The sequence below is a fragment of the Gigantopelta aegis genome, chromosome 4 (genome assembly GCF_016097555.1).
Source record: "Gigantopelta aegis isolate Gae_Host chromosome 4, Gae_host_genome, whole genome shotgun sequence".
Taxonomy (NCBI): domain Eukaryota; kingdom Metazoa; phylum Mollusca; class Gastropoda; order Neomphalida; family Peltospiridae; genus Gigantopelta; species Gigantopelta aegis.
Genome location: NC_054702.1, coordinates 95,631,769 through 95,657,672, shown reverse-complemented (window position 1 = coordinate 95,657,672; position 25,904 = coordinate 95,631,769). Strand labels below are relative to the sequence as shown.

Below are 25,904 nucleotides of genomic sequence, written 5' to 3'. Positions count from 1 at the left end.
GTTCATTCACGAATATACTAGTATTAACATTATTTATTAGTTCTGAACTTTTCATTTATATAAAATATGTGTGTATGCATTTTCACCACTATGTCTCGCTTTGGTAACCACAAAACATAAACACCTTATATATTTTTTGTTTTGTTGTAGTTTTATGTTCGTAAATTTATCATACGTTACTAACAGAAATGTTTTTTTCAACAGATTAACTGTCAGTAAAATATATATTCATGTATCCCTACCCATTGCAGTAATTCGTGGAATTTCTTTAAAATCGAAGGGGGACTTTTAACATTATTAAAAGATAGTACAGTCAAACCTGTCTTAAGCGGTCACACAAGGGAGTAGATACAAGTGGTGGCTTAGGACAGGTGGCCTCCGAGTACAGGTTGCCACATATAAAGTTTTTAAAACATTTGTTGTTGTTTCTTGTTTTACCGTATGTACTGCTAATCAAGAAATACGTGCTTCACAGTTGACTATAAATCAACTTTTGACACGTCGTCTCCTTTAGAAATAATTCAAATGGAATGTATTAAATTAACCGTTCCCAACAAGTTTGTTTTAATTTTCCATTTAATTATTTAATTCCTACTTCATTGGTGTACTGTCATAGTAAGTGAACCTACAAATGTCAAACGTAGCCTGCCCAGTGGCAATTAGATGCATTCCAGAGTCATACTTTCTTAATTGATACACAGTAGAGATGTCGGAACTGAATGGGTACTAGTATTCCTGAAGGTGTGAAGATCGGTTATTTGCTGCACCTCATCGCTGTTGTTAAACATCCCTTTTTATATAATAGTAAAATTTTACTGTGGCCGCTTAATACAGGTATTTTAGCAAATTGGGATCCGATTTAGGTGGCCGCTGGCCGCGTTAGACAGGTGACCGCTTATTACAGATGCATTTACATTATAAATCGTTTGGGAGGGAAAAAAGTGTCCGCTTAAGGCAGGTAACCGCTGAATACAGGTGGCCGCTAGAACAGATTTGACTGTACAAGGAATTTATTAATTATAATTTTAGTTATAAAGTTATAATTATAATTATTATAGTTTCTGCAAATCTTCGGGAGATTCTTTTATTAAACAGGAGCATTTTTGTTTGTCTGTTTTAAGGATTAACGAAGATTTCTAGTTGTATCATTGTTTGATCAAACAGCTGGATCTGTATATATAATATGTTCTACTATATTTTGTTGTGTTTTAATTTTCTTGAATTGACTTTTGACCAGGAAATCAACGAAAACGGTTATAACCACGAACTGTTTATTAAACATGTATATTGAGATGGACAGGATGCACATTACTGTAATACATATAATATGTAATGTAATATTATTACCAGTTTGAATTGTTTATTTGCGTAGGTGTTAAAAGTGTGTAAACAGACACAATTATAATATATCATTGACACTGCTAGACTATGTTTAGTTAGTGTAATTATCACCCTACGCATAATAAAACGGCTGCGCTCTGTTAATCGTAAACACATTTTTTGCGTATCAGTGTGCTTATTATTTGTTATTGTCAAGATGTATGAACAATTTGTATTAGTTTTTAAAGATATCATTATCTTCGATCGTCGTCGTCGTCTTCTTTGTCATCATCATCCTTATAATACAAAATAAACAGCAATTTCGGAATCGTTGTCAAACATTACCGTATCCAGAGGACAAAAACAGAAAATCCGACTTCTCATTAACTAAAACTTAATATTATGTGCAAGAGAGATTGTGCACTTTGTAACCGGTATGAGATGGGCGTCAACTAAATATGTTTTTTTTTTTTTTATAGCTATTGCTCAAACCAATTGCCTTCCGTCCTAATCACTCCTTCCTGGGATCAATCCCCGTCGGTGAGCCCATTGGGCTATTTCTCGTTCTAGCCAGTACACCACGACTGGCATATCAAAGGCCGTGGTATGTAATATCCTATCTGTTGAATGGTGCATATAAAAGATCCCTTGCTGCTAATCGAAAGAAAGAGTAGCCCATGAAGTGGCGACAGCGGGTTTACTCTCTCAGTATCTGTGTGGTCCTTAATTATATGTCTGACAGCATATAACCGTAAAATGTGTTGAGTGTGTCGTTAAATAAAACATTTCCTTTTTGCCTGGATGGATAAACGCCTAGTGTTTTATGGCAGTCCTCCCACGTTGAGGCTGTATTGTCCTGGGGACTATCGATGAGTCTTATCTCTGGAGTGGCATTACTTCTAAAGACAAAGTAGTTAGGGAGTTGCAAAATAGGAAGAAGAATTTTGTTTTGTTTAAAGATACCACTAGAGCACATCAATTTATTAATCATCGGCTATTGGATGTCAAACATTTGGTAATTTTGACATATAGTCTTAGAGAGGAAACCCGCTACATTTTTGTATTAGTAGCAAGGGATCTACATACCTTTGGTATACCAGTCGTTGTGCACTGGCTGGGACGAGAAATAGTATAATTGGCCCACCGACGAGGATCTATACCAGACCGACTGTGCATCAAGCGAGCGCTTTACCACTGGGCTACGTCCCGACCCATGCGAAGTAGGAATAATGTATCATCCTAAGAGTGGAAGTCCTATTAGAGACAAAGTATCAACACTATACCATCCTGCTAAGTTACAAGCTAGGAATGATGTATCATCCTAAGAGTGGAAGTCCTATTAGAGACAAAGTATCAACACTGTACCATCCTGCTAAGTTACAAGTTAGGAATAATGTATCATCCTAAGAGTGGAAGTCCTATTAGAGACAAAGTATCAACACTGTACCATCCTGCTAAGTTACAAGCTAGGAATGATGTATCGTCCTAAGAGTGGAAGTCCTATTAGAGACAAAGTATCAACACTGTACCATCCTGCTAAGTTACAAGCTAGGAATGATATATCATCCTAAGAGTGGAAGTCCTATTAGAGACAAAGTATCAACACTGTACCATCCTGCTAAGTTACAAGCTAGGAATGATGTATCATCCTAAGAGTGGAAGTCCTATTAGAGACAAAGTATCAACACTGTACCATCCTGCTAAGTTACAAGCTAGGAAGAAGGTATCATCCTAAGAGTGGAAGTCCTATTAGCGACAAAGTATCAACACTGTACCATCCTGCTGAGTTACAAGCTAGGAAGAAGGTATCATCCTAAGAGTGGAAGTCCTATTAGAGACAAAGTATCAACACTGTACCGTCCTGCTGAGTTACAAGCTAGGAATGATATATCATCCTAAGTGTGGCAGTCCTATTAGAGACAAAGTAGCAACATTGTACCATCCTGCTAAGTTACAAGCTAGGAATGATATATCATCCTAAGTGTGACAGTCCTATTAGAGACAAAGTATCAACACTGTACCATCCTGCTAAGTTACAAGCTATGAATGATGTATCATCCTAAGAGTGGAAGTCCTATTAGAGACAAAGTATCAACACTGTACCATTCTGGTAAGTTACAAGCTAGGAATGATATATCATCCTAAGTGTGACATTCCTATTAACGACAACAAGGATCCATTCAACTGATTCAATTTTTCTCGTTTCAACCAGTGCACTACAACTGTCAGTGGGAAAGTGCATATAAAACATCCATTGATGCATTTGGAAAGATATAACGGGTTTCCTCTGATGACTACGTACCAAATGTTTGACATCCGGTAGCCGATGATTAATAAATAAATGTGCTCTAGTGCTGTCGTTAAACAAAACAGACTAAATTTTCCTACAGATGAATGTCTCACTATGGAGATTTGCAGTCTCTCTACAGACCGGTAGGAAAGGTGTAATGTCTAGGTTTCGGCAGACCTCGTAAACACAGTTAGAAAGGCTGTATTGACCTAGGGGCTTGTAACTCACCTATACGAAAATCTATCGTGTATAGTCTGTTGCAGTTGTTAAGATATTGTCGATTGACAGTGTGACGGTACATGCTCTTAAATTTGTTTCGCCTGTGGCGATTTTAATTGTGTTAGAGGGCCGTGTGCAGTTTCATTGCCCGTAGCCCAGGTGGGCAACTTGTTACGTAATACTTCGCGCGATCGGGCATTCCAATATGCACTTAGTCCAGCTGTGGAGGCCATGTGGCGAGTAGTTACGTAATACCCCTGCGAGTGCGGGTTTTACAACCGTGATTTGGCGACGATGGCGTCAGTAAGTCTGACGATCAGAGAGAAATAATACCGCTTGGTCGCGTTGGAAATATCAGATGATAGGGGGAGGTACCGCCTTGTACCCCCAGGCGAATTCTGGTTTTATAATAAATAGCTAGTTTTTAGAGATATCGAGGAGAAACATTTGGAAGGCGTCCGTTTGGACTGGTAAATATATTATTTCTGCTCTGTGTATAACCTTGATGTGATTGATGTGACTTTTAAATATTTTAATACTGTATTATACCAATATTCTTTAGACAGTGTCTTCGGTCATCTGACGAAGTAAATCGTAGACTTTTTGTTCTAACATTATACGAGTATTTGGTAATATAAAGCTTAGCCAGTCATCCTAGACGACCTAGGTACACTGTAGGTTATTGTCTTTATTGTGATCGGTACCAGTATTAATTCTGTGTTACAAGGTTACTGAATGAGTAGTTAGGGGTAATTAAAAATTAACCCGTTAGGAATAGAGCTGTAATTCCTTTATTAATTAAGTTCCCCTGGGAGCGTTCCTAAATTATCACACGTTACTGAACGAGTAGTAAGGGTTAATTAAAAATTAACCAGTTAGGAATGGTGTTGTAATTCCTTTATTAATTAACTTCTCCTGGAAGCGTTTCTCAATTATCACACACGTGTGGGTGTGGGTGTAACGGTGAAGTGATTCGCATATTGTGTAACTAGACACCTAGAGATTAACTAATTAAGTGATCAGTTCTGGGTTGTTATTATTGCTGTTATTAATTAACTACTACGGCTGTACATTTGTCAGCGTAGATTAATACAGATTCCAAAGTGTATTGTGTTTTGTTGTGTTTCTAGTGAGCTAAACGTGCTATTAATATATATACTTTATATAAGATCGTATCTCTGATCATACCTAGAGACGAGCCATACTAGGGTTTAACAGCCTGTTACAGAGAGATCTAATAGATATACAGTTAGGAGAGATATTTTGATAATCGTGTTTTATTCAGTTACGGGTATTATAGAATCCCCGTGACAGACAGATACTTATTAATGACTAAAATTGTATAATAAATACATTGTATCTGCATACAATATCAGTGGTTATAAATTAAATGTTTCTGATGATCCTAGTCTTTGTAGTTGATGAATCTATTTTTATTTCTTAATATATATTTGTTTGTGCGTATGAAATTATTGGGAGAGTTTTGGGCTACTTGCAAATATTAGGATGACCAGAAACACATTGAATGCACAGACACTGATATTCTAAAGAAGAAACTCAGGATATTCTCTTCAATGTTTTCTCTCGTTCATATTAACCGTTTGTAATCGAGATGATGATTAGCAACCATGCCAAGATAATGACGTTTTATTTATTCATATTTTCCATATTATTTTAAACATAAATTATGAAATTACAGGGACACTTAGACAGACAGTACACAGATGACAAGAAAACATCCAATAAATGATTAACGTTCAAAGTACGACAGTTCCAGCGAACATGCTGGTATTTGTAATGTATACAGTAATACTTCAAGGCAACTCAAATAATGCATTTGTCATTCAATAAACTATAAACTTCCAGAGCTTCCGGCATTATCACAATATCATCGCTTCTTTGATTATGTGCGAAATGAGCTTGAAGAAGTCCGACCATGCGAGTTCCAGTTCTATGTTCCAACTGTCTCCCATTGAAGGCTGGATGGCGCTTATGAACTGTGGACCCACCAGCTGTGGAGAAACAAAAACCACAGACATTTAATACATGAAGCAATATCGCATAGACAAACATTACTACACAGGACTTCTGAATCGCTGTAACAGCAAAAATTAATTTGAGAGAGAGAGAGAGAGAGAGAGAGAGAGAGAGAGAGAGAGAGAGAGAGAGAGAGAGAGAGAGAGAGAGAGAGAGAGAGAGAGAGAAACTGAAAGAATGAGATATATGAGATGAGGATCCCTACAATTTGTAACTTTGTCAATACAGTTTGTATTAGATTTCAGTGAGTTACCAGTCGGCGTTAGAAAATAATTAACCTGTAGTGTTGTAAACACAAATTGTGCATCATCAAATCCATAGCTTAAATTTATGCAAATATTCAAATCCGTACAAGAGATAAGATAAACTTTCCAAAGGTATTTTTTCCACTGAATATGGATCAACATTCATTTTATTTTAGAACTTGAAGTAACACAGGATGCAGAGTGAATCCACGTTGGTATTCCACTTTCTAACGAATGCTTCATGTCTGGTATCACAAATATCGTTCCATACTGTGGTTAAATTAAAAAAATATATAACTTTTCTCTCCACGTCATAATAAGTTTATTTAAACGTTTTGATGTGTCATTAAAGGGACAATCTTGAGTTTGCTGCAATGTTTAAGACGTTATCGACTAACAGAGACTTTTTAACGATTGTGATTACATATCAAATATACTTTTCTGCATAAAATATTAGTGGCTGTATAGTAAACGTGTTTTTGATCGTTCTAATATTTGTACTATGTTAAATTTCATTTTATTGCCTAAAATATAGTTTTTTCGTACGTACGAAATTATTTGAAGACAAAATCCAGTTTGGGCTTCTTACGAATATTAAGACGACCAGAAACACACTGAATATACAGACACTGATATTCTAGATAAGAAAATATATTTAATATGTAAGTTTAATCGTAGAAATATTTTATTAGTCGGAAACATCTTACAATGCAGCAAACTCAGGAATGTCCCTTTAAACGTAAAAACTACTTTCTTTCTGTTTACACTTTAATTTAACACATGATTCCTACATAATGAGAATTCTGAAATGTTTCGTTCAAGGCTACTTTTCAGTGACGCCGTGCCGACATGCAAGACGAATCATGATCAGGTTTATAGTACTCCTGGGAAAAGAATGGAAGGTTTGTTTAACGACACCTCGACGCCTTATTAATCACCAGCTATTAGATGTCAAACCTGTGGTAATTGGTGACGCACGGGGATGTCAACCAGTTTCCAGACGACTTTCCTATGCACTAGGAAATTATTTCAGGATATGAAGTATCGGCCATCAAAATAAGTCATGAATAAATTTCATATTGAGTGTGAGAAGTAACGAATGCCAAGTAATATATATTTCATTATCTTGTCTAAGGTTTCAACAATATGCAATTTTGGTCATCAACTGGAAAGGGGTGAGGGGGAGAAAATGATATAGCTCAGTGTTAGGCCATAGCATTAGTCTGTTGAATCTCTTCCCTAGCCGGAAACAATTGTGTGTTTCCGGGAACGTGCTGATAAAATAGTTAGCATAGGTCAGCTTTAAAACCAAATTTGACTACATTTGTATTCTTTCATCTAAATATTAATAGCAAAAATCGAAAACAAATTACACTGAAAATATGATTAAAGTTGGCCCTTTTTTGTTAGGGTCGGAATCCCGGAAACATTGTAAATCTGAACAACAAAATCGTAACACATGATCAGGGCCGTATCTCCGCACAAATCAGAGTCGAATGGGCATTTGGCCATGAATCTCTATTTAGTGTCCAGAGGCGCGACGTAGCTCAGTGGTACAACGCTCGCCTGATGCGCGATCATCTAGGATCGATTCCCGTCGGTGGACCCATTGCGCTATTTCTCTTTCCAGCCAGTGCTCCACAACTGCTGTAACAAAGGCCGTTGTATGTACTATCCTGTCTGTGGGATGATGCATATAAAGAATCGAAAAGAGTAGCCCATGAAGTGGCGACAGCGGGTTTCCTCTCAATATCTGTGTGGTCCTTAACTATATGTCCGACGCCATATAACCGTAAATAGAAATGTGCTGAGTGCATCATTAAATAAACAATTTCCTTCCTTTCTATTTAGTGTCCCGTCTATAGGAGGAGAGCCACCCCGATGAGATTCTTTACTGGAGATTTCATCACTCGTGCACCGTCACAAAGCGGACTGCCAAATTATTCAACAAAACTAGCACCGGACAGAGCTCATTAGAATAAGCAGAGCGGTGGTGTCATGCACTCATCTTTTTAAAGCATAAATATATTATATCTGGTATGTGCTGTACTGTGTGGTAAGGCGCATATTAAAGATCGCTTCCTGCTATAATTTTGGTAGGCAGCGAGTGTAGACCAAATCATGTCGTTACGAAAACAACATTCTTTTCTTTTACTGATGCCGACATGATTCGGGATCTAACGGAAGCAGAACACGTGTGCAGCAACTGATAAACAAAAACCTTCCAAATATATTGTGTAAATCATCGAGAAACGAAAGCTAATCTGTAAAAATAACGGGCTACATATGAAAGTAAATTCCTAATTACTAATTATATCCGGCGAACGTGCACTATATATGGAAATGGAAACTCAGTGGTAAAGCGTTTGCCTGAGGTACCATCAGTTGATGGATCGATGCCCTCGGTTACTCCAGCTTCCCTATGCCATCCAGTGCGCCACGACACCTATATCAGAGGCAGTGACATCTTTTATCTACTGTATTTCTTTTTACCATCAGAGGATATTGATTTATTAATCATCGCCTGTTGGATATCAAACATTTGATAATTGTGACACATAGTCTTAGAGGAAACCCGCTATATTTTTTCCATTAGGAGCAAAGTAGCCCGAGTAGTCTAACGGTAAACGAGCTAGACGGACATTTGGATAGTTATCACGCTCTGTCCAAATGTCTAGCTCTTTTACCGCCAGAGTACTCGGGCTACCAGCAAGAGATCTTTTATATGCACTTTACTATTGACAGGACAGCAAATACCACGGCCTTCGATATACAAGTCGTAAAGAACGGGTTGGGTTGGTTCGTTAGACCCTCGCCTCTGAGACAGTGGTATGTGCTGTCCTGTTTCAGGCTGTTTGTGGGATATTTTATCTCTGTCTGTGCAAACCAAGTGTTAGACACCAAATATCCATATAGTTGAGATGACGTTTAACGTTACATTACTTTCATTTCCTTTTCAGCAGTTCCTGATCACCAAACAAAATACGTCTTTTCAAACGACAAACGTCATATGAAAAATACCGAAATACAAATGCTAGTCAATAAAATAATAAACATAGTAAATTTATAAACTTGCATCCATCGATAGTACACATATGGAAATTTTAATAATTAAGTAAGGCCAGCGAGGCTAGACATTCATCAGTGGAACGTGTCACCCCAGATCAGAACATTGAGTATTAGCCGGAAATACGTTACAGCCACTAACGAGTCGGATTAGTTTTAATAGGCCCGTGTTAAGTAAAGTGAAATAATAGCATGTTTGACTTTGTGGTTCATTTATGTCAATGTCGCGGCACATTAAGACGCCAAACTGCATTAACCACCATATATCACATTTGCATGCATTACAATACAGCTTCTATATTAGAATATGTTCTGTGAAAAATAAGACAATAGAGAGGCGTAAACTCCACACACACCCTGGCATATATGTAAATGTCGCGGCACTTTAAGAGCCAAACTGCATTAAAATTTTATACTACCATAATATCATATTTACACACATTGCAATACAGTTTCCATGTTAGAAATACATTCCGTGAAAACTAAGGCAATAGAGAGTTGTAAACTCCACACACACTCTCACAATTCCCTACACATGCACCTGGTGACTGTTATTTATGGAAGTGCATTCGTTTCGTAACATCCATGAAAAAACGATATCAACATGTGTTAAAGGGACATTCCTGAGTTTGCTCCATTGTAAGATGTTTCCGACTAATAAAATATTTCTACGATTAAGCTTACATATTAAATATATTTTCTTGTTTAGAATATCAGTGTCTGTATATTCAACGTGTTTCTGGTCGTTTTAATATTTAATATTTGTAAGAAGCCCAAACTGGATTTTGTCTTCAAATAATTTCGTACTAACGAAAAACGTTTTTTAGGAAATAAAATGAAATTTTACCCAGTACAAATATTACAACGATCAGAAACACGCTTAATATACAGTCACTAATATTTTATGCAGAACAATATATTTGATATGTAATTACAGTCTCTGTGAGTCGATAACATCTTAAAAATTACAGCAAACTCAGCATTTTCAATTATCCACCCTAATGCCACCCTGATTTTGCTTCTGTAATTAAGTGGCAGCATATCACGTTCACAGTTGTTATTATTTAGTACTAACAATGACAAGTGACTTCAGACCAATGGTTTATTTAAATACTAAAGACGTCAGCCTACTTGTAATTATCAAAGACACATTTCAAAAGACATTTTAATCTTGTCTGTAACAACATAGCTGTGCCAGTAGATGCTTTCATCCGTGTTTCGCCCATTGGGCTATTTCTCGTTCCAGCCAGTGCACCACGACTGATATATCAAAGGCCGTAGTATGTGCTATCCTGTCTGTGGGATGGTGTATATAACAGATCCTTTGCTACTAATTGAAAAATGTAGCGCGTTTCCTCTCTGAGACTCTGTCATAATAACCAAATGTTTTGACATCCAATAGCCGATGATTAATAAATCAATGTGCTCTAGTGGTGTCGTTAAACAAATCAAATTTCTTCTTTTTTTTCAGCCGTATTTCAAAAAAGAGGATTTATTATTCATAGACAGACGAATAATCCGTATGATTTCATGCTAAAAGTAAAAATTATTGAATTGCGTATTAGCTTTTACAAGTTTATCTGCAAATACATCGTAATGAATGAATGGATGGATAAATAAATGATCAAATCAATAATGTAACTAAACAGTATCTAGTAATTAAAACTTTGTTTACATGTTGTTTACGTATGTACTGGTCCAGAGAATATGTTCCTGAGTGTCGCAACAAGAGAGAAAGAAAGAAAGAAATGTTTTATTTAACGACGCACTCAACACATTTTAATTACGGTTATATGGCGTCAGACATATGATTAAGGACCACTCAGATATTTAGATAGGAAACCCGCTGTCGCCACTTCATGGACTACTCTTTCCGATTAGCAGCAAGGGATCTTTTATATGTACCATCCCACAGCACTGGCTGTGACGAACAATAGCCCAATGGGCGCACCGACGAGTTTGGAGATTAATTGGATATTGGTTTGCTAATTCGTGTGTACTACACCACACCATGTGCACAGCAGCTACGAAATTAGAAACACTACACCGTTGCCTCTGGGAATGTCGCTGACATTTGAACAAAACATATTTTTATATTGACATGCCTATGTAGGAGTGTAACCATTCTCTGAGACTGAAATAAGTTAATTTCCTCATTCATTTTTAACACAAACAAATATCAATGCATAAAAGATAATTAAATGACAAAAAATATATATACATTAAGGCGATAAAAACATAATTTATAACGAAAACAAAAATCCTTATTATTCAGGTCCTGTTTTACAAAGCGATCTTAGCGTTAAGATTACCTTAAGTGCATAGCTACAACATTATGCACTAAAGGTGATCTTAGTGCTAAGATCGTTTCATGAAACATGACCCTGTTCTTTGGATGGCGGGCATTGACCAAACATATCCAATATTCCTGTTTTATGTGTTAATTTGTGAAACAGCCAGAACACGACACTGCGTCAATAAGGTGATAATGTTCCACCGGCACCCCGGGCCATACAGTTCGCACTGGACCTTACAGAATAGGGTTTTCCAGGAAATTAGACAATCATTATAATACCAGCAATAAGTCCCACTGCGCTCATGGCACTTCCGTCGATGATTTGTGGCAGAGAAAAACGTCTCTACAGTGGCAACTTATACTTCACGGGGTGTCTCATACAGCATCAAAACAAGATTATGACGACAGCGACAACTCATATTACACAGGGTGTCTCATACAATATCAAAACAGGATTCTGACGGCAGCGACAACTCATATTACACAGAGTGTCTCATACAGTATCACAACAAGATTATGACGACAGCGACAACTTATATTACACACGGTGTCTCATACAGCATCAAAACAGGATTCTGGAGGCAGCGACAACTCATATTACACAGAGTGTCTCATACAGCATCAAAACAGGATTCTGACGGCAGCGACAACTCATATTACACAGGGTGTCTCATACAATATCAAAATAAGATTATGACGACAGAGACAACTCATATTACACAGAGTGTCTCATACAGTATCAAAACAAGATTATGACGACAGCGACAACTTATATTACACACGTGTCTCATACAGTATCAAGATTATGACGACAGCGACAACTTATATTACACACGGTGTCTCATACAGCATCAAAACAAGATTATGACGACAGCGACAACTTATATTACACACGGTGTCTCATACAGCATCAAAACAGGATTCTGGAGGCAGCGACAACTCATATTACACAGAGTGTCTCATACAGCATCAAAACAAGATTATGACGACAGCGACAACTCATATTACACAGGGTGTCTCATACAGCATCAAAACAGGATTCTGACGGCAGCGACAACTCATATTACACAGGGTGTCTCATACAGCATCAAAACAGGATTCTGGAGGCAGCGACAACTCATATTACACAGAGTGTCTCATACAGCATCAAAACAGGATTCTGACGGCAGCGACAACTCATATTACACAGAGTGTCTCATACAATATCAAAATAAGATTATGACGACAGAGACAACTCATATTACACAGGGTGTCTCATACAGTATCAAAACAAGATTATGACGACAGCGACAACTCATATTACACAGAGTGTCTCATACAGTATCAAAACAAGATTATGACGACAGCGACAACTTATATTACACACGGTGTCTCATACAGCATCAAAACAAGATTATGACGACAGCGACAACTTATATTACACACGGTGTCTCATACAGCATCAAAACAGGATTCTGGAGGCAGCGACAACTCATATTACACAGAGTGTCTCATACAGCATCAAAACAGGATTCTGACGGCAGCGACAACTCATATTACACAGGGTGTCTCATACAGCATCAAAACAGGATTCTGACGGCAGCGACAACTCATATTACACAGGGTGTCTCATACAACATCAAAATAAGATTATGACGACAGAGACAACTCATATTACACAGAGTGTCTCATACAGCATCAAAACAAGATTATGACGGCAGCGACAACTCATATTACACAGGGTCTCATACAGCATCAAAACAGGATTCTGACGACAGCGACAACTCATATTACACAGGGTGTCTCATACAGCCTCAAAACAGGATTCTGGAGACAGCGACAACTCATATTACACAGGGTGTCTCATACAGCATCAAAACAGGATTCTGGAGACAGCGACAACTCATATTACACAGAGTGTCTCATACAGCATCAAAACAGGATTCTGACGGCAGCGACAACTCATATTACACAGGGTGCCTCATACAGCATCAAAACAAGATTATGACGACAGAGACAACTCATATTACACAGGGTGTCTCATACAAAACATGATTCTGGAGACCGCAACAACTCATATTACACAAGGTGTCTCATACAGCATCAAAACAGGATTGTGACGAGAGCGACAACTCATATTACACAGGGTGCCTCATACAACATTAAAACAAGATTATGACGACAGAGACAACTCAATATTACACAGGGTGTCTCATCCAGCATCAAAACATGATTCTGACGGCAGCGACAACTCATATTACACAGGGTGTCTCATACAAAACATGATTCTGGAGACTGCGACAACTCATATTACACAGAGTGTCTCATACAAAACATGATTCTGGAGACCGCGACAAGACATATTACACAGGGTGTCTCATACAGCATCAAAACAGGATTCTGACAACAGCAACAACTCATATTACATAGGGTATCTCATACAGCATCAAAACAGGATTCTGACGACAGCGACAACTCATATTACACAGGATATTTCATACAGGATCAAAACAGGATTCTGACGACAGTGACAACTCATATTACACAGGGTATCTCATACAGCATCAAAACAGGATTCTTGAGACAGCGACAACTCATATTACACAGGGTGTCTCATACAAAACATGATTCTGAAGACCGCAACAACTCATATTACACAGGGTGTCTCATACAGCATCAAAACAGGATTCTGACGACAGCGACAACTCATATTAAACAGGGTGTCTCATACAAAACATGATTCTGGAGACCGCGACAACTCATATTACACAGGGTATTTCATACAGCATCAAAACAGGATTCTGACGACAGTGACAACTCATATTACACAGAGTGTCTCACAGAGCATCAAAACAGGATTCTGGAGACCGCGACAACTCATATTACACAGGGTGTCTCATACAGCATCAAAACAGGATTCTGACGACAAATTGAGAGTATTGGTTCAGACGTCATTGTTTGTGTGTTTAATGGAGGAAACTCCGTCTGGATGAAGGATGGGGTGTAGCTCAGTGATAGAGCGCTCGGCCGACGTGCGATGAGTCATGGGTTCTATCGCTCTTAGTGGATCCTTCGTTTTTCTCCCTAACCCATGAATTAGTGAATGTCATACGACACCCCAGCACATACAAACATCGGCTGTTGGGTGTGAGAAAGGTATAATATGATGATCAACATCAATCTAAAATTCTAAAACTATTAATAAAAATAGAGTAGACAGATATGAAAGAGTCACATTTATGAAATACACAATGTCTGGAGCTATGGTAAACCATATGACATCAAATTATGAAGACACAATGAAAAACAGATTTGAAAGTAAACAGCTGTGAAAGATCAATACAACATGCCAAAAATAACGCTGTGGTCAGTCCATGTGTGGTCGGTATATGGAACTGTGTTAAAACCACAATGGCACCGAATTATCAACACAAAACCACAATGGCACCGAATTATCAACACAAAACGAAACACAATTTTTTTTTTTTTTATCACAGATGCTTATAGAACTTGTTTAACATTTTCAAGAGAAAGAAAGAAATGTTTTATTTAACGACGCACTCAATACATTTTATTTACGGTTATATGGCGTCAGACATATGGTTAAGGACCATACAGATATTGAGAGAGGAAACCCGCTGTCGCCATTTCATGGGCTACTCTTTTGAAGGAATCTTTTATATGCATCATCCCACATACCACGGCCTTTGATATACCAGTCGTGGTACACTGGCTGGAACGAGAAAAAGCGCAATGGGGCCAATGACGGGGATCGATCTCACACCGACCGTGCATCGAGCGAACGCTGTACCACTGGGCTACGTCCCGCCGCCATTTTCAAGAGATATCGAATGTGATGTAATCTTACATCCTTACTACAAAATGTGCTGACGTGCTAGTGAAAAAGACTTTTTTTTTAACATATAACATAATGACACCACTGGACACGGGCTAATAATGTAATAATTATGACCGCTTGCATTTCATAAAATAAGGGGCGGGATTTAGTTCAGTCGGTTAAGTTGTCGATTGAGGTGCTTGTGTCACAGGATCGAACCACCTCGATGGATCCATGCAACTGCTTTTGTTTCTCGTTCCAACTGGTGCATCATAACTGGTCAAAGGTCGTGGTATGTGCTTTCCTGTATGTGGTAAATTGCATATAAAAGACCCCTTGCTGCATTAGAAAAACATGTAGCGGGTTTCCTCTCATGACTACGTGTCAGAATTACCAAATATTTGACATCCACTTGCTGATGAGTAATTAATAAATGTGCTCTAGTGGTGTCGCTAAACAAAGCAAACTTTCTAATTTTCATAAAATAACTGTTATATTGACTGAGACCAGTTTATACCATAACTTCAGTCACGTCCACCCTGGGCACCAACTCGTAATACAGTCAAATATATCCTATCCAGTACAGATATTGGGTTTATGTATGAGAGAAATTGCTGTCTGAAATTAGTTTATCATGGGTGAACCAGTTTCGGTCAGCATAAGCCTTCGGCTGTGGCATGCATCTGCCGTAAATATTGTTAACTACGCAACCTGTTTCGGTGAGTGAAACGTTTAGTGGTAGAGCTTACAGGAAAAACTTTCCAACTCAAAACTGTTCAATGTTTTATCAACAAAACATGTACTTATAATAATTTATAAAAATGATTTTAAATATTTTAAGGCAAATTACAAAATGGAGTCCTCGAAAACCAAGGTTAACAGACAACATTTCAGGAAAACGAATATAACAATACTGATGTCTTGCAGTCGTGTTAGAAGTTGAGCAAATGAATGGTTATACTGGTAAAATTGTTTAGTTGAAAAATATAAGCTGCATTTTGAGTTTTAATAAATATATAAATAAATATTCAGAAAGATATTTATGTTGAAACATATAAAGACCCAATCTAATTAAAATTAGCTCCACTGGTTAATTACTATTACCTGTGAATCTAACAGCACCCCGTTGGAGCTCATGTGCAGTTGACCTTTCATTTGACCAATCAAAACCTTACTTGTAAAATCATGCCAATAATTTGGAAAGAATTTGAAAACATTCGGGATTATGCCGAGGGTATACGAAATGATTTGGGTGAATTACGAAGTATGCTGGAAACTAATTTCAATATAAAATTTTATATAAAATTCGTTTCAAGATGAAAAAAGCCGTGATGGTATAGCCATAACATCTGTTTATACTAGTATACAATCCAAAGTTTATTACTGCACTTTTCCCCCTATTTTGTAATGTTTAATGTCTCGCCCGATATTTTTAGCCATCACACAGCGGTTTGGATGCCACCATGCAACAATCACAAGACTCCACAGGAGATGCCAGCAGACAGAAACCACCAGGGACCGTCCACGTCCAGGCCAACAACGTGTTACGATACCACGGCAAGATCGCCATATTGTTCGCCTCCATATTAGTGATCGAACGCTGCCAGCTGCCAGGACTGCTCACGGTCGACGAGTGGTTATCAGCGTAGACACTGTGCACCGCCGTCTTCGCTCTGCTAGGCTGCGTGCTCAACGACCATATGATGGACCTATCCTGACTGATCGACATCGATATGAGCGCCGACGTTTGGCAGGAAGGCATCATCATTGGAGAGTACAACGTCGGCATGGTGTGCTATTCTCTGACAATACCGTTTTCATTTAAGGAATGCTGATGGTCGGTTGCGGGTATGGCGTAGACGTGGAGAACGTTACCACAATGACTGCCTTGTCCAGACGGATCGATGGGGTGGAGGGAGTGTCATGGTGTGGGGCGGGATCAGTTATGATCACCGGACAGCACTCCATGTTTGCCGTGGCAGAGTGAATGCCATTTATTACCGGGATAACGTCTGGCAAAATCACGTCATTTCCTTCTTTCATCAGCATCGGAATATGCACACATTTCAGCAATACAACGCCCGAGCGCACACAGCTCGTGTTACAACACAGTATCTAGCGAACAATAATGTCCCTTTGCTTGAATGGCCAGCACTGTCCCTGATTTATCGCCAATAGAGAATATTTGGGATTACCTTGGTCAACGCATCTCACATCGTCCACAAATGAATAACCTTAGATAACTGGAAAACGCACTACAGCAGGAGTGGAATGCTATCCCCAGAACACTATTCGCAGACTTATCGGGTCGACGAGAAGACGTTATATGGCTTGTGTTGTTGCAAATGGTGGCCATACGCGCTATTGACTTTTCATTCTGACCCCACGTGTCTTTCATACGTAGATGAATTAAAACTAATCAATGATTATGCATCCTTTTTTGTTTGTTGTCATTATCAATCATCCATCTATTGCTGTTCACAACAAAAACATTTATTGCTCAGGTATTCTTTTCGAAATCTAAACATTTCTTGGTGGTGCGTTTTCAATGCTGTTCAGTATATTTTTGGCAAGTATCTGTAAAGAGAGTTTTGCCAACAGACGACATGCCAATAATGCGACTTCAATAACTAGATAGCAGTATAGTTGAGAACTGATAAAAATAGTTTTTAAAATTAAGTTTTCTTTCAAATGACAGTCTTTGAAAATTATAGAAAAAAGGGATTAAAAATGTACAGGCTTCCATTTCTGTAGGGCAGGTTGATTTTTGTTCGAATCTGGATAATAAGATTTATTCATATTAGCAGTACTGCCAAACAGCTATATAGGGTTGCAAATGAATCACTGCGCATTTTACATTGATTACAACTAATACTGAGGGTAGAATGATAGAAATACATGATAAAGGGTCTAAGCACATTTTGCCCGAATATCGCTATAATTTTTGCCCGAATTTGCAGAGGAATGGATAGTATACCGCCTAAATACATCACATATTTCATATTCAACGACAAATTATGTTCCATAATATTAACTAATGATGACAATAGTTACTGAAGTGGTCAATTTATTATCGACAGCTGACTACCACAGATGGCGAGTTTCCTTGCGGAATCAGTTTGTGATAACGCCAGAAAGGCGAATACCAGTGGTGTGGATGAATTCGCGACAGTTGGTACTGGAAATATCCGCTAACGACAAACCTCCATTTGTTTGTCTTCCTCAGTAAAGCCCCGGTCATACTGTTAAGCCCCGGTCACACTGTCAAGGATCGTCTGGCCGGATCCACGACGGATGAAAACCTCACGGATGATCCCGGATAGTGGTCTATCCGCGGTCCCCTACTGATGCACCAAGGTTTAACTACGGTTTTCGACGGATAAACCAAGGATTATTAAGGATATGGATTAGTTGTCAACGGGTCGCTAAGGATTCGTCGTGGATCCAGCCAGACGAACCTTGACAATGTGACCGGGGTTTAAGGTATATGGTGACGAAGCGATTCGCATGATCCTCGATATGCCATATAATCGAAATTAAAATGTGTTGAGTGCGTCGTTACCCCCCCCCCCAACCAAAAAAAAAAAAAAAAAAAAAAAAAAAAAAAAAAAAAAAAAAAAAACATTTGTTCTTCGTAGAAAATTCCTACAACTGTCTCTGAAATACTTCCGGTTAACGGGACTGATGAGAGTGTTTCGGTGGAAAGGAAAACAAGTTTGTTTTGTTTAACGACACGACTAGAGCACATTGCTTTATAAACCATCGGAGAGACGTTTGCATTTACACTACCATGTTTTTGTAATTAATGATGGCCTTTCAAAGTTCAAGTTCTTCATTTGCAGGAAGTCGCACGTCGCCCACAGTTATTTCGGTTATATTCGCTAAGTTCGTTTCCATTTAATAAGGCACGATATAGGAGACGTATACACCTTAAAAACTACCAATGACGTCATTGTTAAGTTATTTTCATTTTCTCTTTTAGTTTCAGGCAAACTAGCCGTCCTTCGCTTCTGATGAAGATGACGATCATATGAGACAAGCCATTTTCACCGAGAATTTTTCCCTTTCCATTTATAAATGCAGCATGCAAATGGCCTTGAGCCAGAAAACAAAAACTGTCTTTAAACTACATTGAATATCATGACACACAATACATATCCCCCCACCCCCGCCTCCCACCTGGAGTTCTCCTAATAACCGTTCTTGTCATCTCAATAAACGAATGGTTCAGTTTGAGTTGGTAAATACACAGGAATGAGGATGTCGGAGTGACGACGAGCTTGTTTATAGTTTTTCTAAGCCATAACAGGTCATTTCAGAAATATAAAAGAAAGCAAAGGAAAGGAATGTTTGCTTGAAGTTAAAGTTTAAAGTTTGTTTTGTATAACGACACCACTAGAGCACATTGATTTATTAATCGTCGGCTATTGGATGTCAAACATATGGTCTTTTTGACACAGTCATAGAGAGGAAACCCGATACATTTTTCCATTAGTAGCAAGGGAAATTTTATATGCACCATCCCACAGACAGGATTGCCCATACCAGGCTTTTATACTAGTCGTGGTACACTGGCTGAAACAAAACAAAAATCCCATCCCGATAGGCCCACCAATGGGCATCGATCCTAGACCGACCGCGCATTACATCTTCAACGACACGGAGTGGGACGTAGCCCAGTGGTAAAGCGTTCGATTGATACGCGGTAGGATTGGGATCGATCCCCGTCGGTGGACCCATTGGGCTATTTCTCGTTCCAACCAGTGCTCCACAACTGGTAAAACTATCCTGTCTGTGGGATAGTGCATAAAAAGATCCCTTGCTGCTAATCGAAAAGAGTAGCCCATGAAGTGGCGACAGCGGGTTTCCTCTCTCAATACCTGTGTGGTCCTTAACCATATGTCCGACGCCATATAACCGTAAATAAAATGTGTCGAGTGCGTCGTTAAATAAAACATTTCCTTCCTTCAACGACACGGTCAGCTCAACCCATTTTAAACCAGTGTTATTTAGTGTCTAACGTTTCATTTAGCAGCAAGGGTTCTTTTATATGTATTTTGCCATAGACAGGAAAATACATACCACGATGTTTGATATTCTAGTTGTGGGGCACAGATTGGGATGGGGAGTTCGTAGAACGCAACCGATCCTGCGTAACTTCGCACCTCAGACGAGCACTTTAGGGTGTATACTACCAAATCAAATCCCATAGACGACAATAGTAACATATGTGGCTAAAACTCCTACCTGCAACGTTTCAACCGACATAAACGCCACGGATATAAATACTACCACCCCTCACACTTAAAGTGAATCAGAAAAAAATGGGGGTCAAGCTGCTCGTTTCTGAGATAACGGGTAGCGTCTATGACTACCCTAGTTCCGCACAAAATTCGAGTACTTTTTTTTACAGGTACCCCATACATGTTTCAAGCACAAGGCTACTTGACGCATTGGTACTAGATGAAATAAGATTGCTTTTTTTTTTAACCCAGATAAAACTATTATTTTTTACAACCAACACACTCACATTTATAACCAATCACAGGACTTGTGGTGTTCACTTCTCTATCAAAAGTTCGGTGCACCTCGAACTTTGACCCAGCCGGAAGTTATTTGGTCTAGTACTACCTTTACCACGGAGCTACACCCCACAGATTAAAAAACTTATATGAAGGGTCCTAGGGAATAACCTGATACTTTTGAATTTTAAAGTTTACAACTCTGTAATCGTGGGAAATTTGTACTTAAGCAAGCATGGTTTACCAACAACTCTAAATGGCCTACCATCATTGTAGGTTTTCATTTTATTGTACCATTGTAATCGTTATATACACGACCTTTAGAATATTGACTATCCGTTTAGACATCAGAGGCTACTGATCCCTTGGACCTTTCATATGCATACGTCTGGCGAATTTAAATGCAGGCCCAAGGGGCCGAGTTTTTCCTCTGACTCACTGTTGTTTTTTCTTTAGGTGCCAAGCCCACGCGGAAGAATCATGCAATGTCATTATACAAATGGTTATTGTCGCAACTACTTCTTGTTTTCGGTACATTCAGCACTAAATGCCATTTATCCGTTTGCGTATATGTATATGTCAACCGAAATGTCTCGTTACGGTTCAAATTTCATAATCGATGAAGTCAGGCGCGTGTGGAGGAGTCTAGACTATGGCGAGCGAAGTTTATAGGGGATCGAAGAAGAAGAAGAACATTTGCTGGAGCAGAATGCAAACCCAGTACGTACCAACCTGAAATCATTGCCTTAACCATTCCAAGCCGGTGCGCTGATATGATGTCCAGCACTGAACAGTAATTATCAGCACCGTTAATCTAGTGGATGGTTTATTCCTCCTTTCGTTCTCTATTGAATTACATTTGTAATTATAACGGAAATTGGATCTCACAGTGGAATGTCTTTCTATAAAAAGAAAAAACCGCGTTTTGTAATTCTGGTTTATGTCTAAAACTGGACCGTATCGATCAGCAGTTGGAATAACATAGTATCCGAGCAACTGTCAATGAAACAATAAAAAGTAGATATGTTTTTCGCAGCTGGGGAAAAAAAACAACGTCGCCAAAATGAGAATAGATAACCAGTTATTAGAATAAACAACAGAGAATGCCGAATGAAAAAAACTTTCTTATGGAGTTTTATAAATTGTAAATATTTTTACGAAATATTTGTTTTAATAAGGAATAAATTTACGAAATTGCAAAGCTAAAACAATTGTCACTCGCTGTCTCTCTCTCTCTCTCTCTCTCTCTCTCTCTCTCTCTCTCTCTCTCTCTCTCTCTCTCTCTCTCTCTCTCTCTCTCTCTCACACACACACATTCAATATCATGTACGGAATCTCATCTAACGAAGGTTTCGTTTTTACTCATGGGCAGTCCCGCTAGTATCATCACCGGATGAACTGGGACTTAAAACCATATATCCAAAAACATTGGAGCAGTTAAAGTCGCAGACCCTAGTTTTAACCCGTTAAAATCAACACTAATCCACAAACGTGTATTAAACACATCTGGATAAAGTTACAACAGAATGAAACGAGTCTTTAACGATGAAATGGGGGAAATACCCTAAAATAGATTAAACCGTTACTTCTTAGAGGTACGTGGGCTTTTAGAATTTTATTATAGAACATTTAGTGAAATATCTTAAAATATCAGTGAAATATCTTAAAATATCAGTGAAATAAAAATGTTATCAGTCACTCAGTGATGATAACACATTTTAGAGTGAAAATTTCACTATTTCACTCTAAAATGTGTTATCGTCACCGTTGAAAGTGTTATCTTCACTGTAAGATTGATTGAATGTTTGTTTAACGACACCCCAGCACAAAAATACATATCGGCTATTGTGTGTCACAAATGGTTCACTGTAAGAAATCCAGAACTGTTTTGCTGCTGGCATTTTAAAAATTAAGGTAAATTGTCAAAAGTTTAGAATAGAAAATTTCATGTTTTTTGTCAAATATAATTCATATCTCATGTCGTGAAGTTTGCAATCATATCACACTCGTCGCGCAAGTGCGACTCGTGAGATATAATTGCAAACTTCACTCGATGAGATGTAAATCATATTTGACAAAAAAACATGAAATATCCTCTATATATAAAATAGATTTCGTGATATTATAAACACCAGGTTGACGAGAAACACTTTGCATGTATGGAAATGGACAGCCTAAAAACTAAATTAAATGCAAGTAATGTCTAATGTTAAATATAAAAAACCGCTCCAATAGTGAACAATATACCATAGTGTTTAAAACCAAGAGTCTGTCGCTTTACAACAATACTATACTGATGTCCAAAAGAAACTTTACAAAGCTTGAAATTGTATTATAGCAAATCAACAAAGGTTACGGTGGGATATGAAAGTATGCAGTTCATTATCTAAACATCACATTGCACTTCATAATGCAAGCAGTGTTTGAATGGTGGTTTGTAAATTGGTTCTTTTCGATTAGTAATAATATTTATCAAAATATTCGTTTTATGAATATAAAGTTTCTTTTTGACGTCACTGTATTCGTGTACCTACATCAATATAATCCACTTTGGCATTGTATTGCACGTGTCGCACCCCCAGTTCGTGCAGCATTTCCTCCAACTTGAGGGGCTCGTGGATTCTGGCAAGGCACTTTTCCACCGACCCCATCACACGCAGGGCGTGAGACTTGAGATGAGAATTGGATTTCAAGTTCTCGACACTCTTCCCTTTAAATGGCGAGAAAACATCCTGGACGTCTGGGTGCATCTCAAACAACCTGCAATTATAACGACAAAGTTACAGGTTTGATTTGTTTAACGACACCACTAGTTCACGTTGATTTATTAATTATCGACTATTGGGTGTTAAACATTTGGTAATTCTGACTTATAGTTTTAAAGTGAACCTCCTACATTTTCCCACAAGCAGCAATATATCTTTTGTATTTACTTTCCCACAGACAAGACAGCACATACCACGGCCTTTGGTATACAAATCGTGGAGAACTACTTGGAATAGGAAAAACAAGTAGAGAATTACCAAATGTATGGCATCCAATAGCCGATGGTTAATAAATTAGTGTGCTTTAGTGGTGTCGTTAAACAAAACAAACTTTTAATGTGCTATGTTGTTGTGAAACAAATATTCCTTTTTGGATGCATCTAAACAACCTGTTATTAAAACGACAAAACCATGACGGTTATCAAACGTTTTTCTGGTGACAGCCAGTATTCCGTCATATGCAATGTCGTGTCTATGGAATAGTGCATATAAAAAACCCTTACTTCTAAAATTTGGAACAAAATATAATGGGTTTCTTCTGAAGACCATCTATCAGAATGACCAAATATTGAAAATCCAATAGCCGGAGATTAATTAATCAATGTGCTCTAGCGGTGTCGTAACCATTTAATTGCAATACTTCGATCGTGAATTCATATGATTTTGTCAGACCACGTACAAAATAAAGGTTGCCGTCCTTTTCAGAACATACTGCCTCGTAAAAAATTAAGTTGTAAAACCTCAAAAGCTCAACAAGTTTAAAGCTTATAGCTAAATAATTTAAATATAAGAACACAGTGTAAAAGGTTTTGTGTTGAGACCAGATGCAGATTCTGCAATAGCATTGATGGATCATCGATTGCTCCAGAAAGTGAAACGTAAAGTCGTAAAATCTTAAGGTTTTTTGTTTAATGACACCACTAGAGTACATTGATTTATTAATCATTGGCTATCGGATGTCAAACATTTGGTAATTCTGACATATAGTCTTAGAGAGGAAACCCGCTACATTTTTCTATTAGTAGCAAGGGATACTTTATATGCACTATCCAACAGACAGGATAGCACATTCCACCGCCTTTAATTTACCAGTCGTGATGCATTGGCTAGAACAAGAAATAGCCCGATGGGCCCACCAAACCAAACCTATCTGGTTAGAGCGAGAAATAGTCCAATGGCCCATCGATGAGGATCGATCTCAGACTGACCGCGCATCAAGCGAGCATTTACCACCGAGCTACGTCCAGTCTCGCCTAATAAGATGAATGCTTATAGTAAAAGATGTTATATAAGATGAATGCTTATAGTAAAAGATGTTATATAAGATGAATGCTTATAGTAAAATATGTTATATAAGATGAATGCTTATAGTAAAAGATGTTATATAAGATGAATGCTTATAGTAAAAGATGTTATATAAGATGAATGCTTATAGTAACAGATGTTATATAAGATGAATGCTTATAGTAAAATATGTTATATAAGAACACAGTGTAACATGTTTTGGCTTGAGTGCAGATGCAGATTCTGCAATAACATTGACGGATCAACGATTGCTCCAGAAAATGTCACACGAGACAAAGGGTACATGCTCCATATCGACTATCCATAGTATAAGACAACTTCTAACACTATTTGCATTAAAACAAATTCTAGTAACCCCACCACATATGTTATATTTATATTCACCTCTTCCTCACCCAATCATGTGATTGTCTTGGAATACCATTTATTTTTTCTCCCTAAGCGTTATTTACAAATGACAAAACCTGCCTGCCTGCAGGTTAAGTAGTTTCTTAAGCACACCATATATCAAGGGACAAATTGGCTGCATGAAAGCTAATGGAATTGTGTTTGTAGAGGTGGCAGGTTCACCAAATATTCGACAATTGAATTTCCATTACGATCCGTGATGCGATGAAAGGAGAGCTTTGGCGAGGTTTATAGCGGTACTTAACACTAATAAAGCACGACCAAGCTGTCGAAGACGACGATTTTCACTAAATAATAGGTAGTTGAGGCAGCCGTTCCGTGTAAATTGCTCAATATATATATATATATATATATATATATATATATATATATATAGTCCGTTTGCGTGAAAAGAGTACCGATGAATCGGCAAATAACTCTATAATGAATAAAGATAAAAGTTACATAAAAATATATTACATGTATTAAGTTTTAAACCCATATGAACTCAAATAATATTCAGTGTAAATAAAAAAAGTTTCTTTACAAATTAGATTCAAATTGCATAGATTAAATTTTATTTTTACAGTACAGGTATGAAGACAACTGATGGAACAGCCAGCGTAAAGAACGCA

The 25,904-nt window shown here is 38.0% G+C and overlaps 1 protein-coding gene across 1 annotated transcript in view; it reads right to left on the bottom strand.

The window, feature by feature from the left end:
- Positions 1–5,458: 5,458 nt before the first annotated feature.
- Positions 5,459–25,904, bottom strand: part of LOC121370517 (non-symbiotic hemoglobin-like) — a 39,165-nt gene continuing 18,719 nt past the window's right edge. The window contains exons 2-3 of the mRNA XM_041495800.1: positions 23,347–23,572; positions 5,459–5,841 (exon numbers count right to left, since the gene is read on the bottom strand). Of these exons, the coding sequence (XP_041351734.1) occupies positions 5,710–5,841; positions 23,347–23,572 (358 nt within the window). The 3' untranslated portion in view covers positions 5,459–5,709. The remainder of the gene's footprint in view (positions 5,842–23,346; positions 23,573–25,904) is intronic.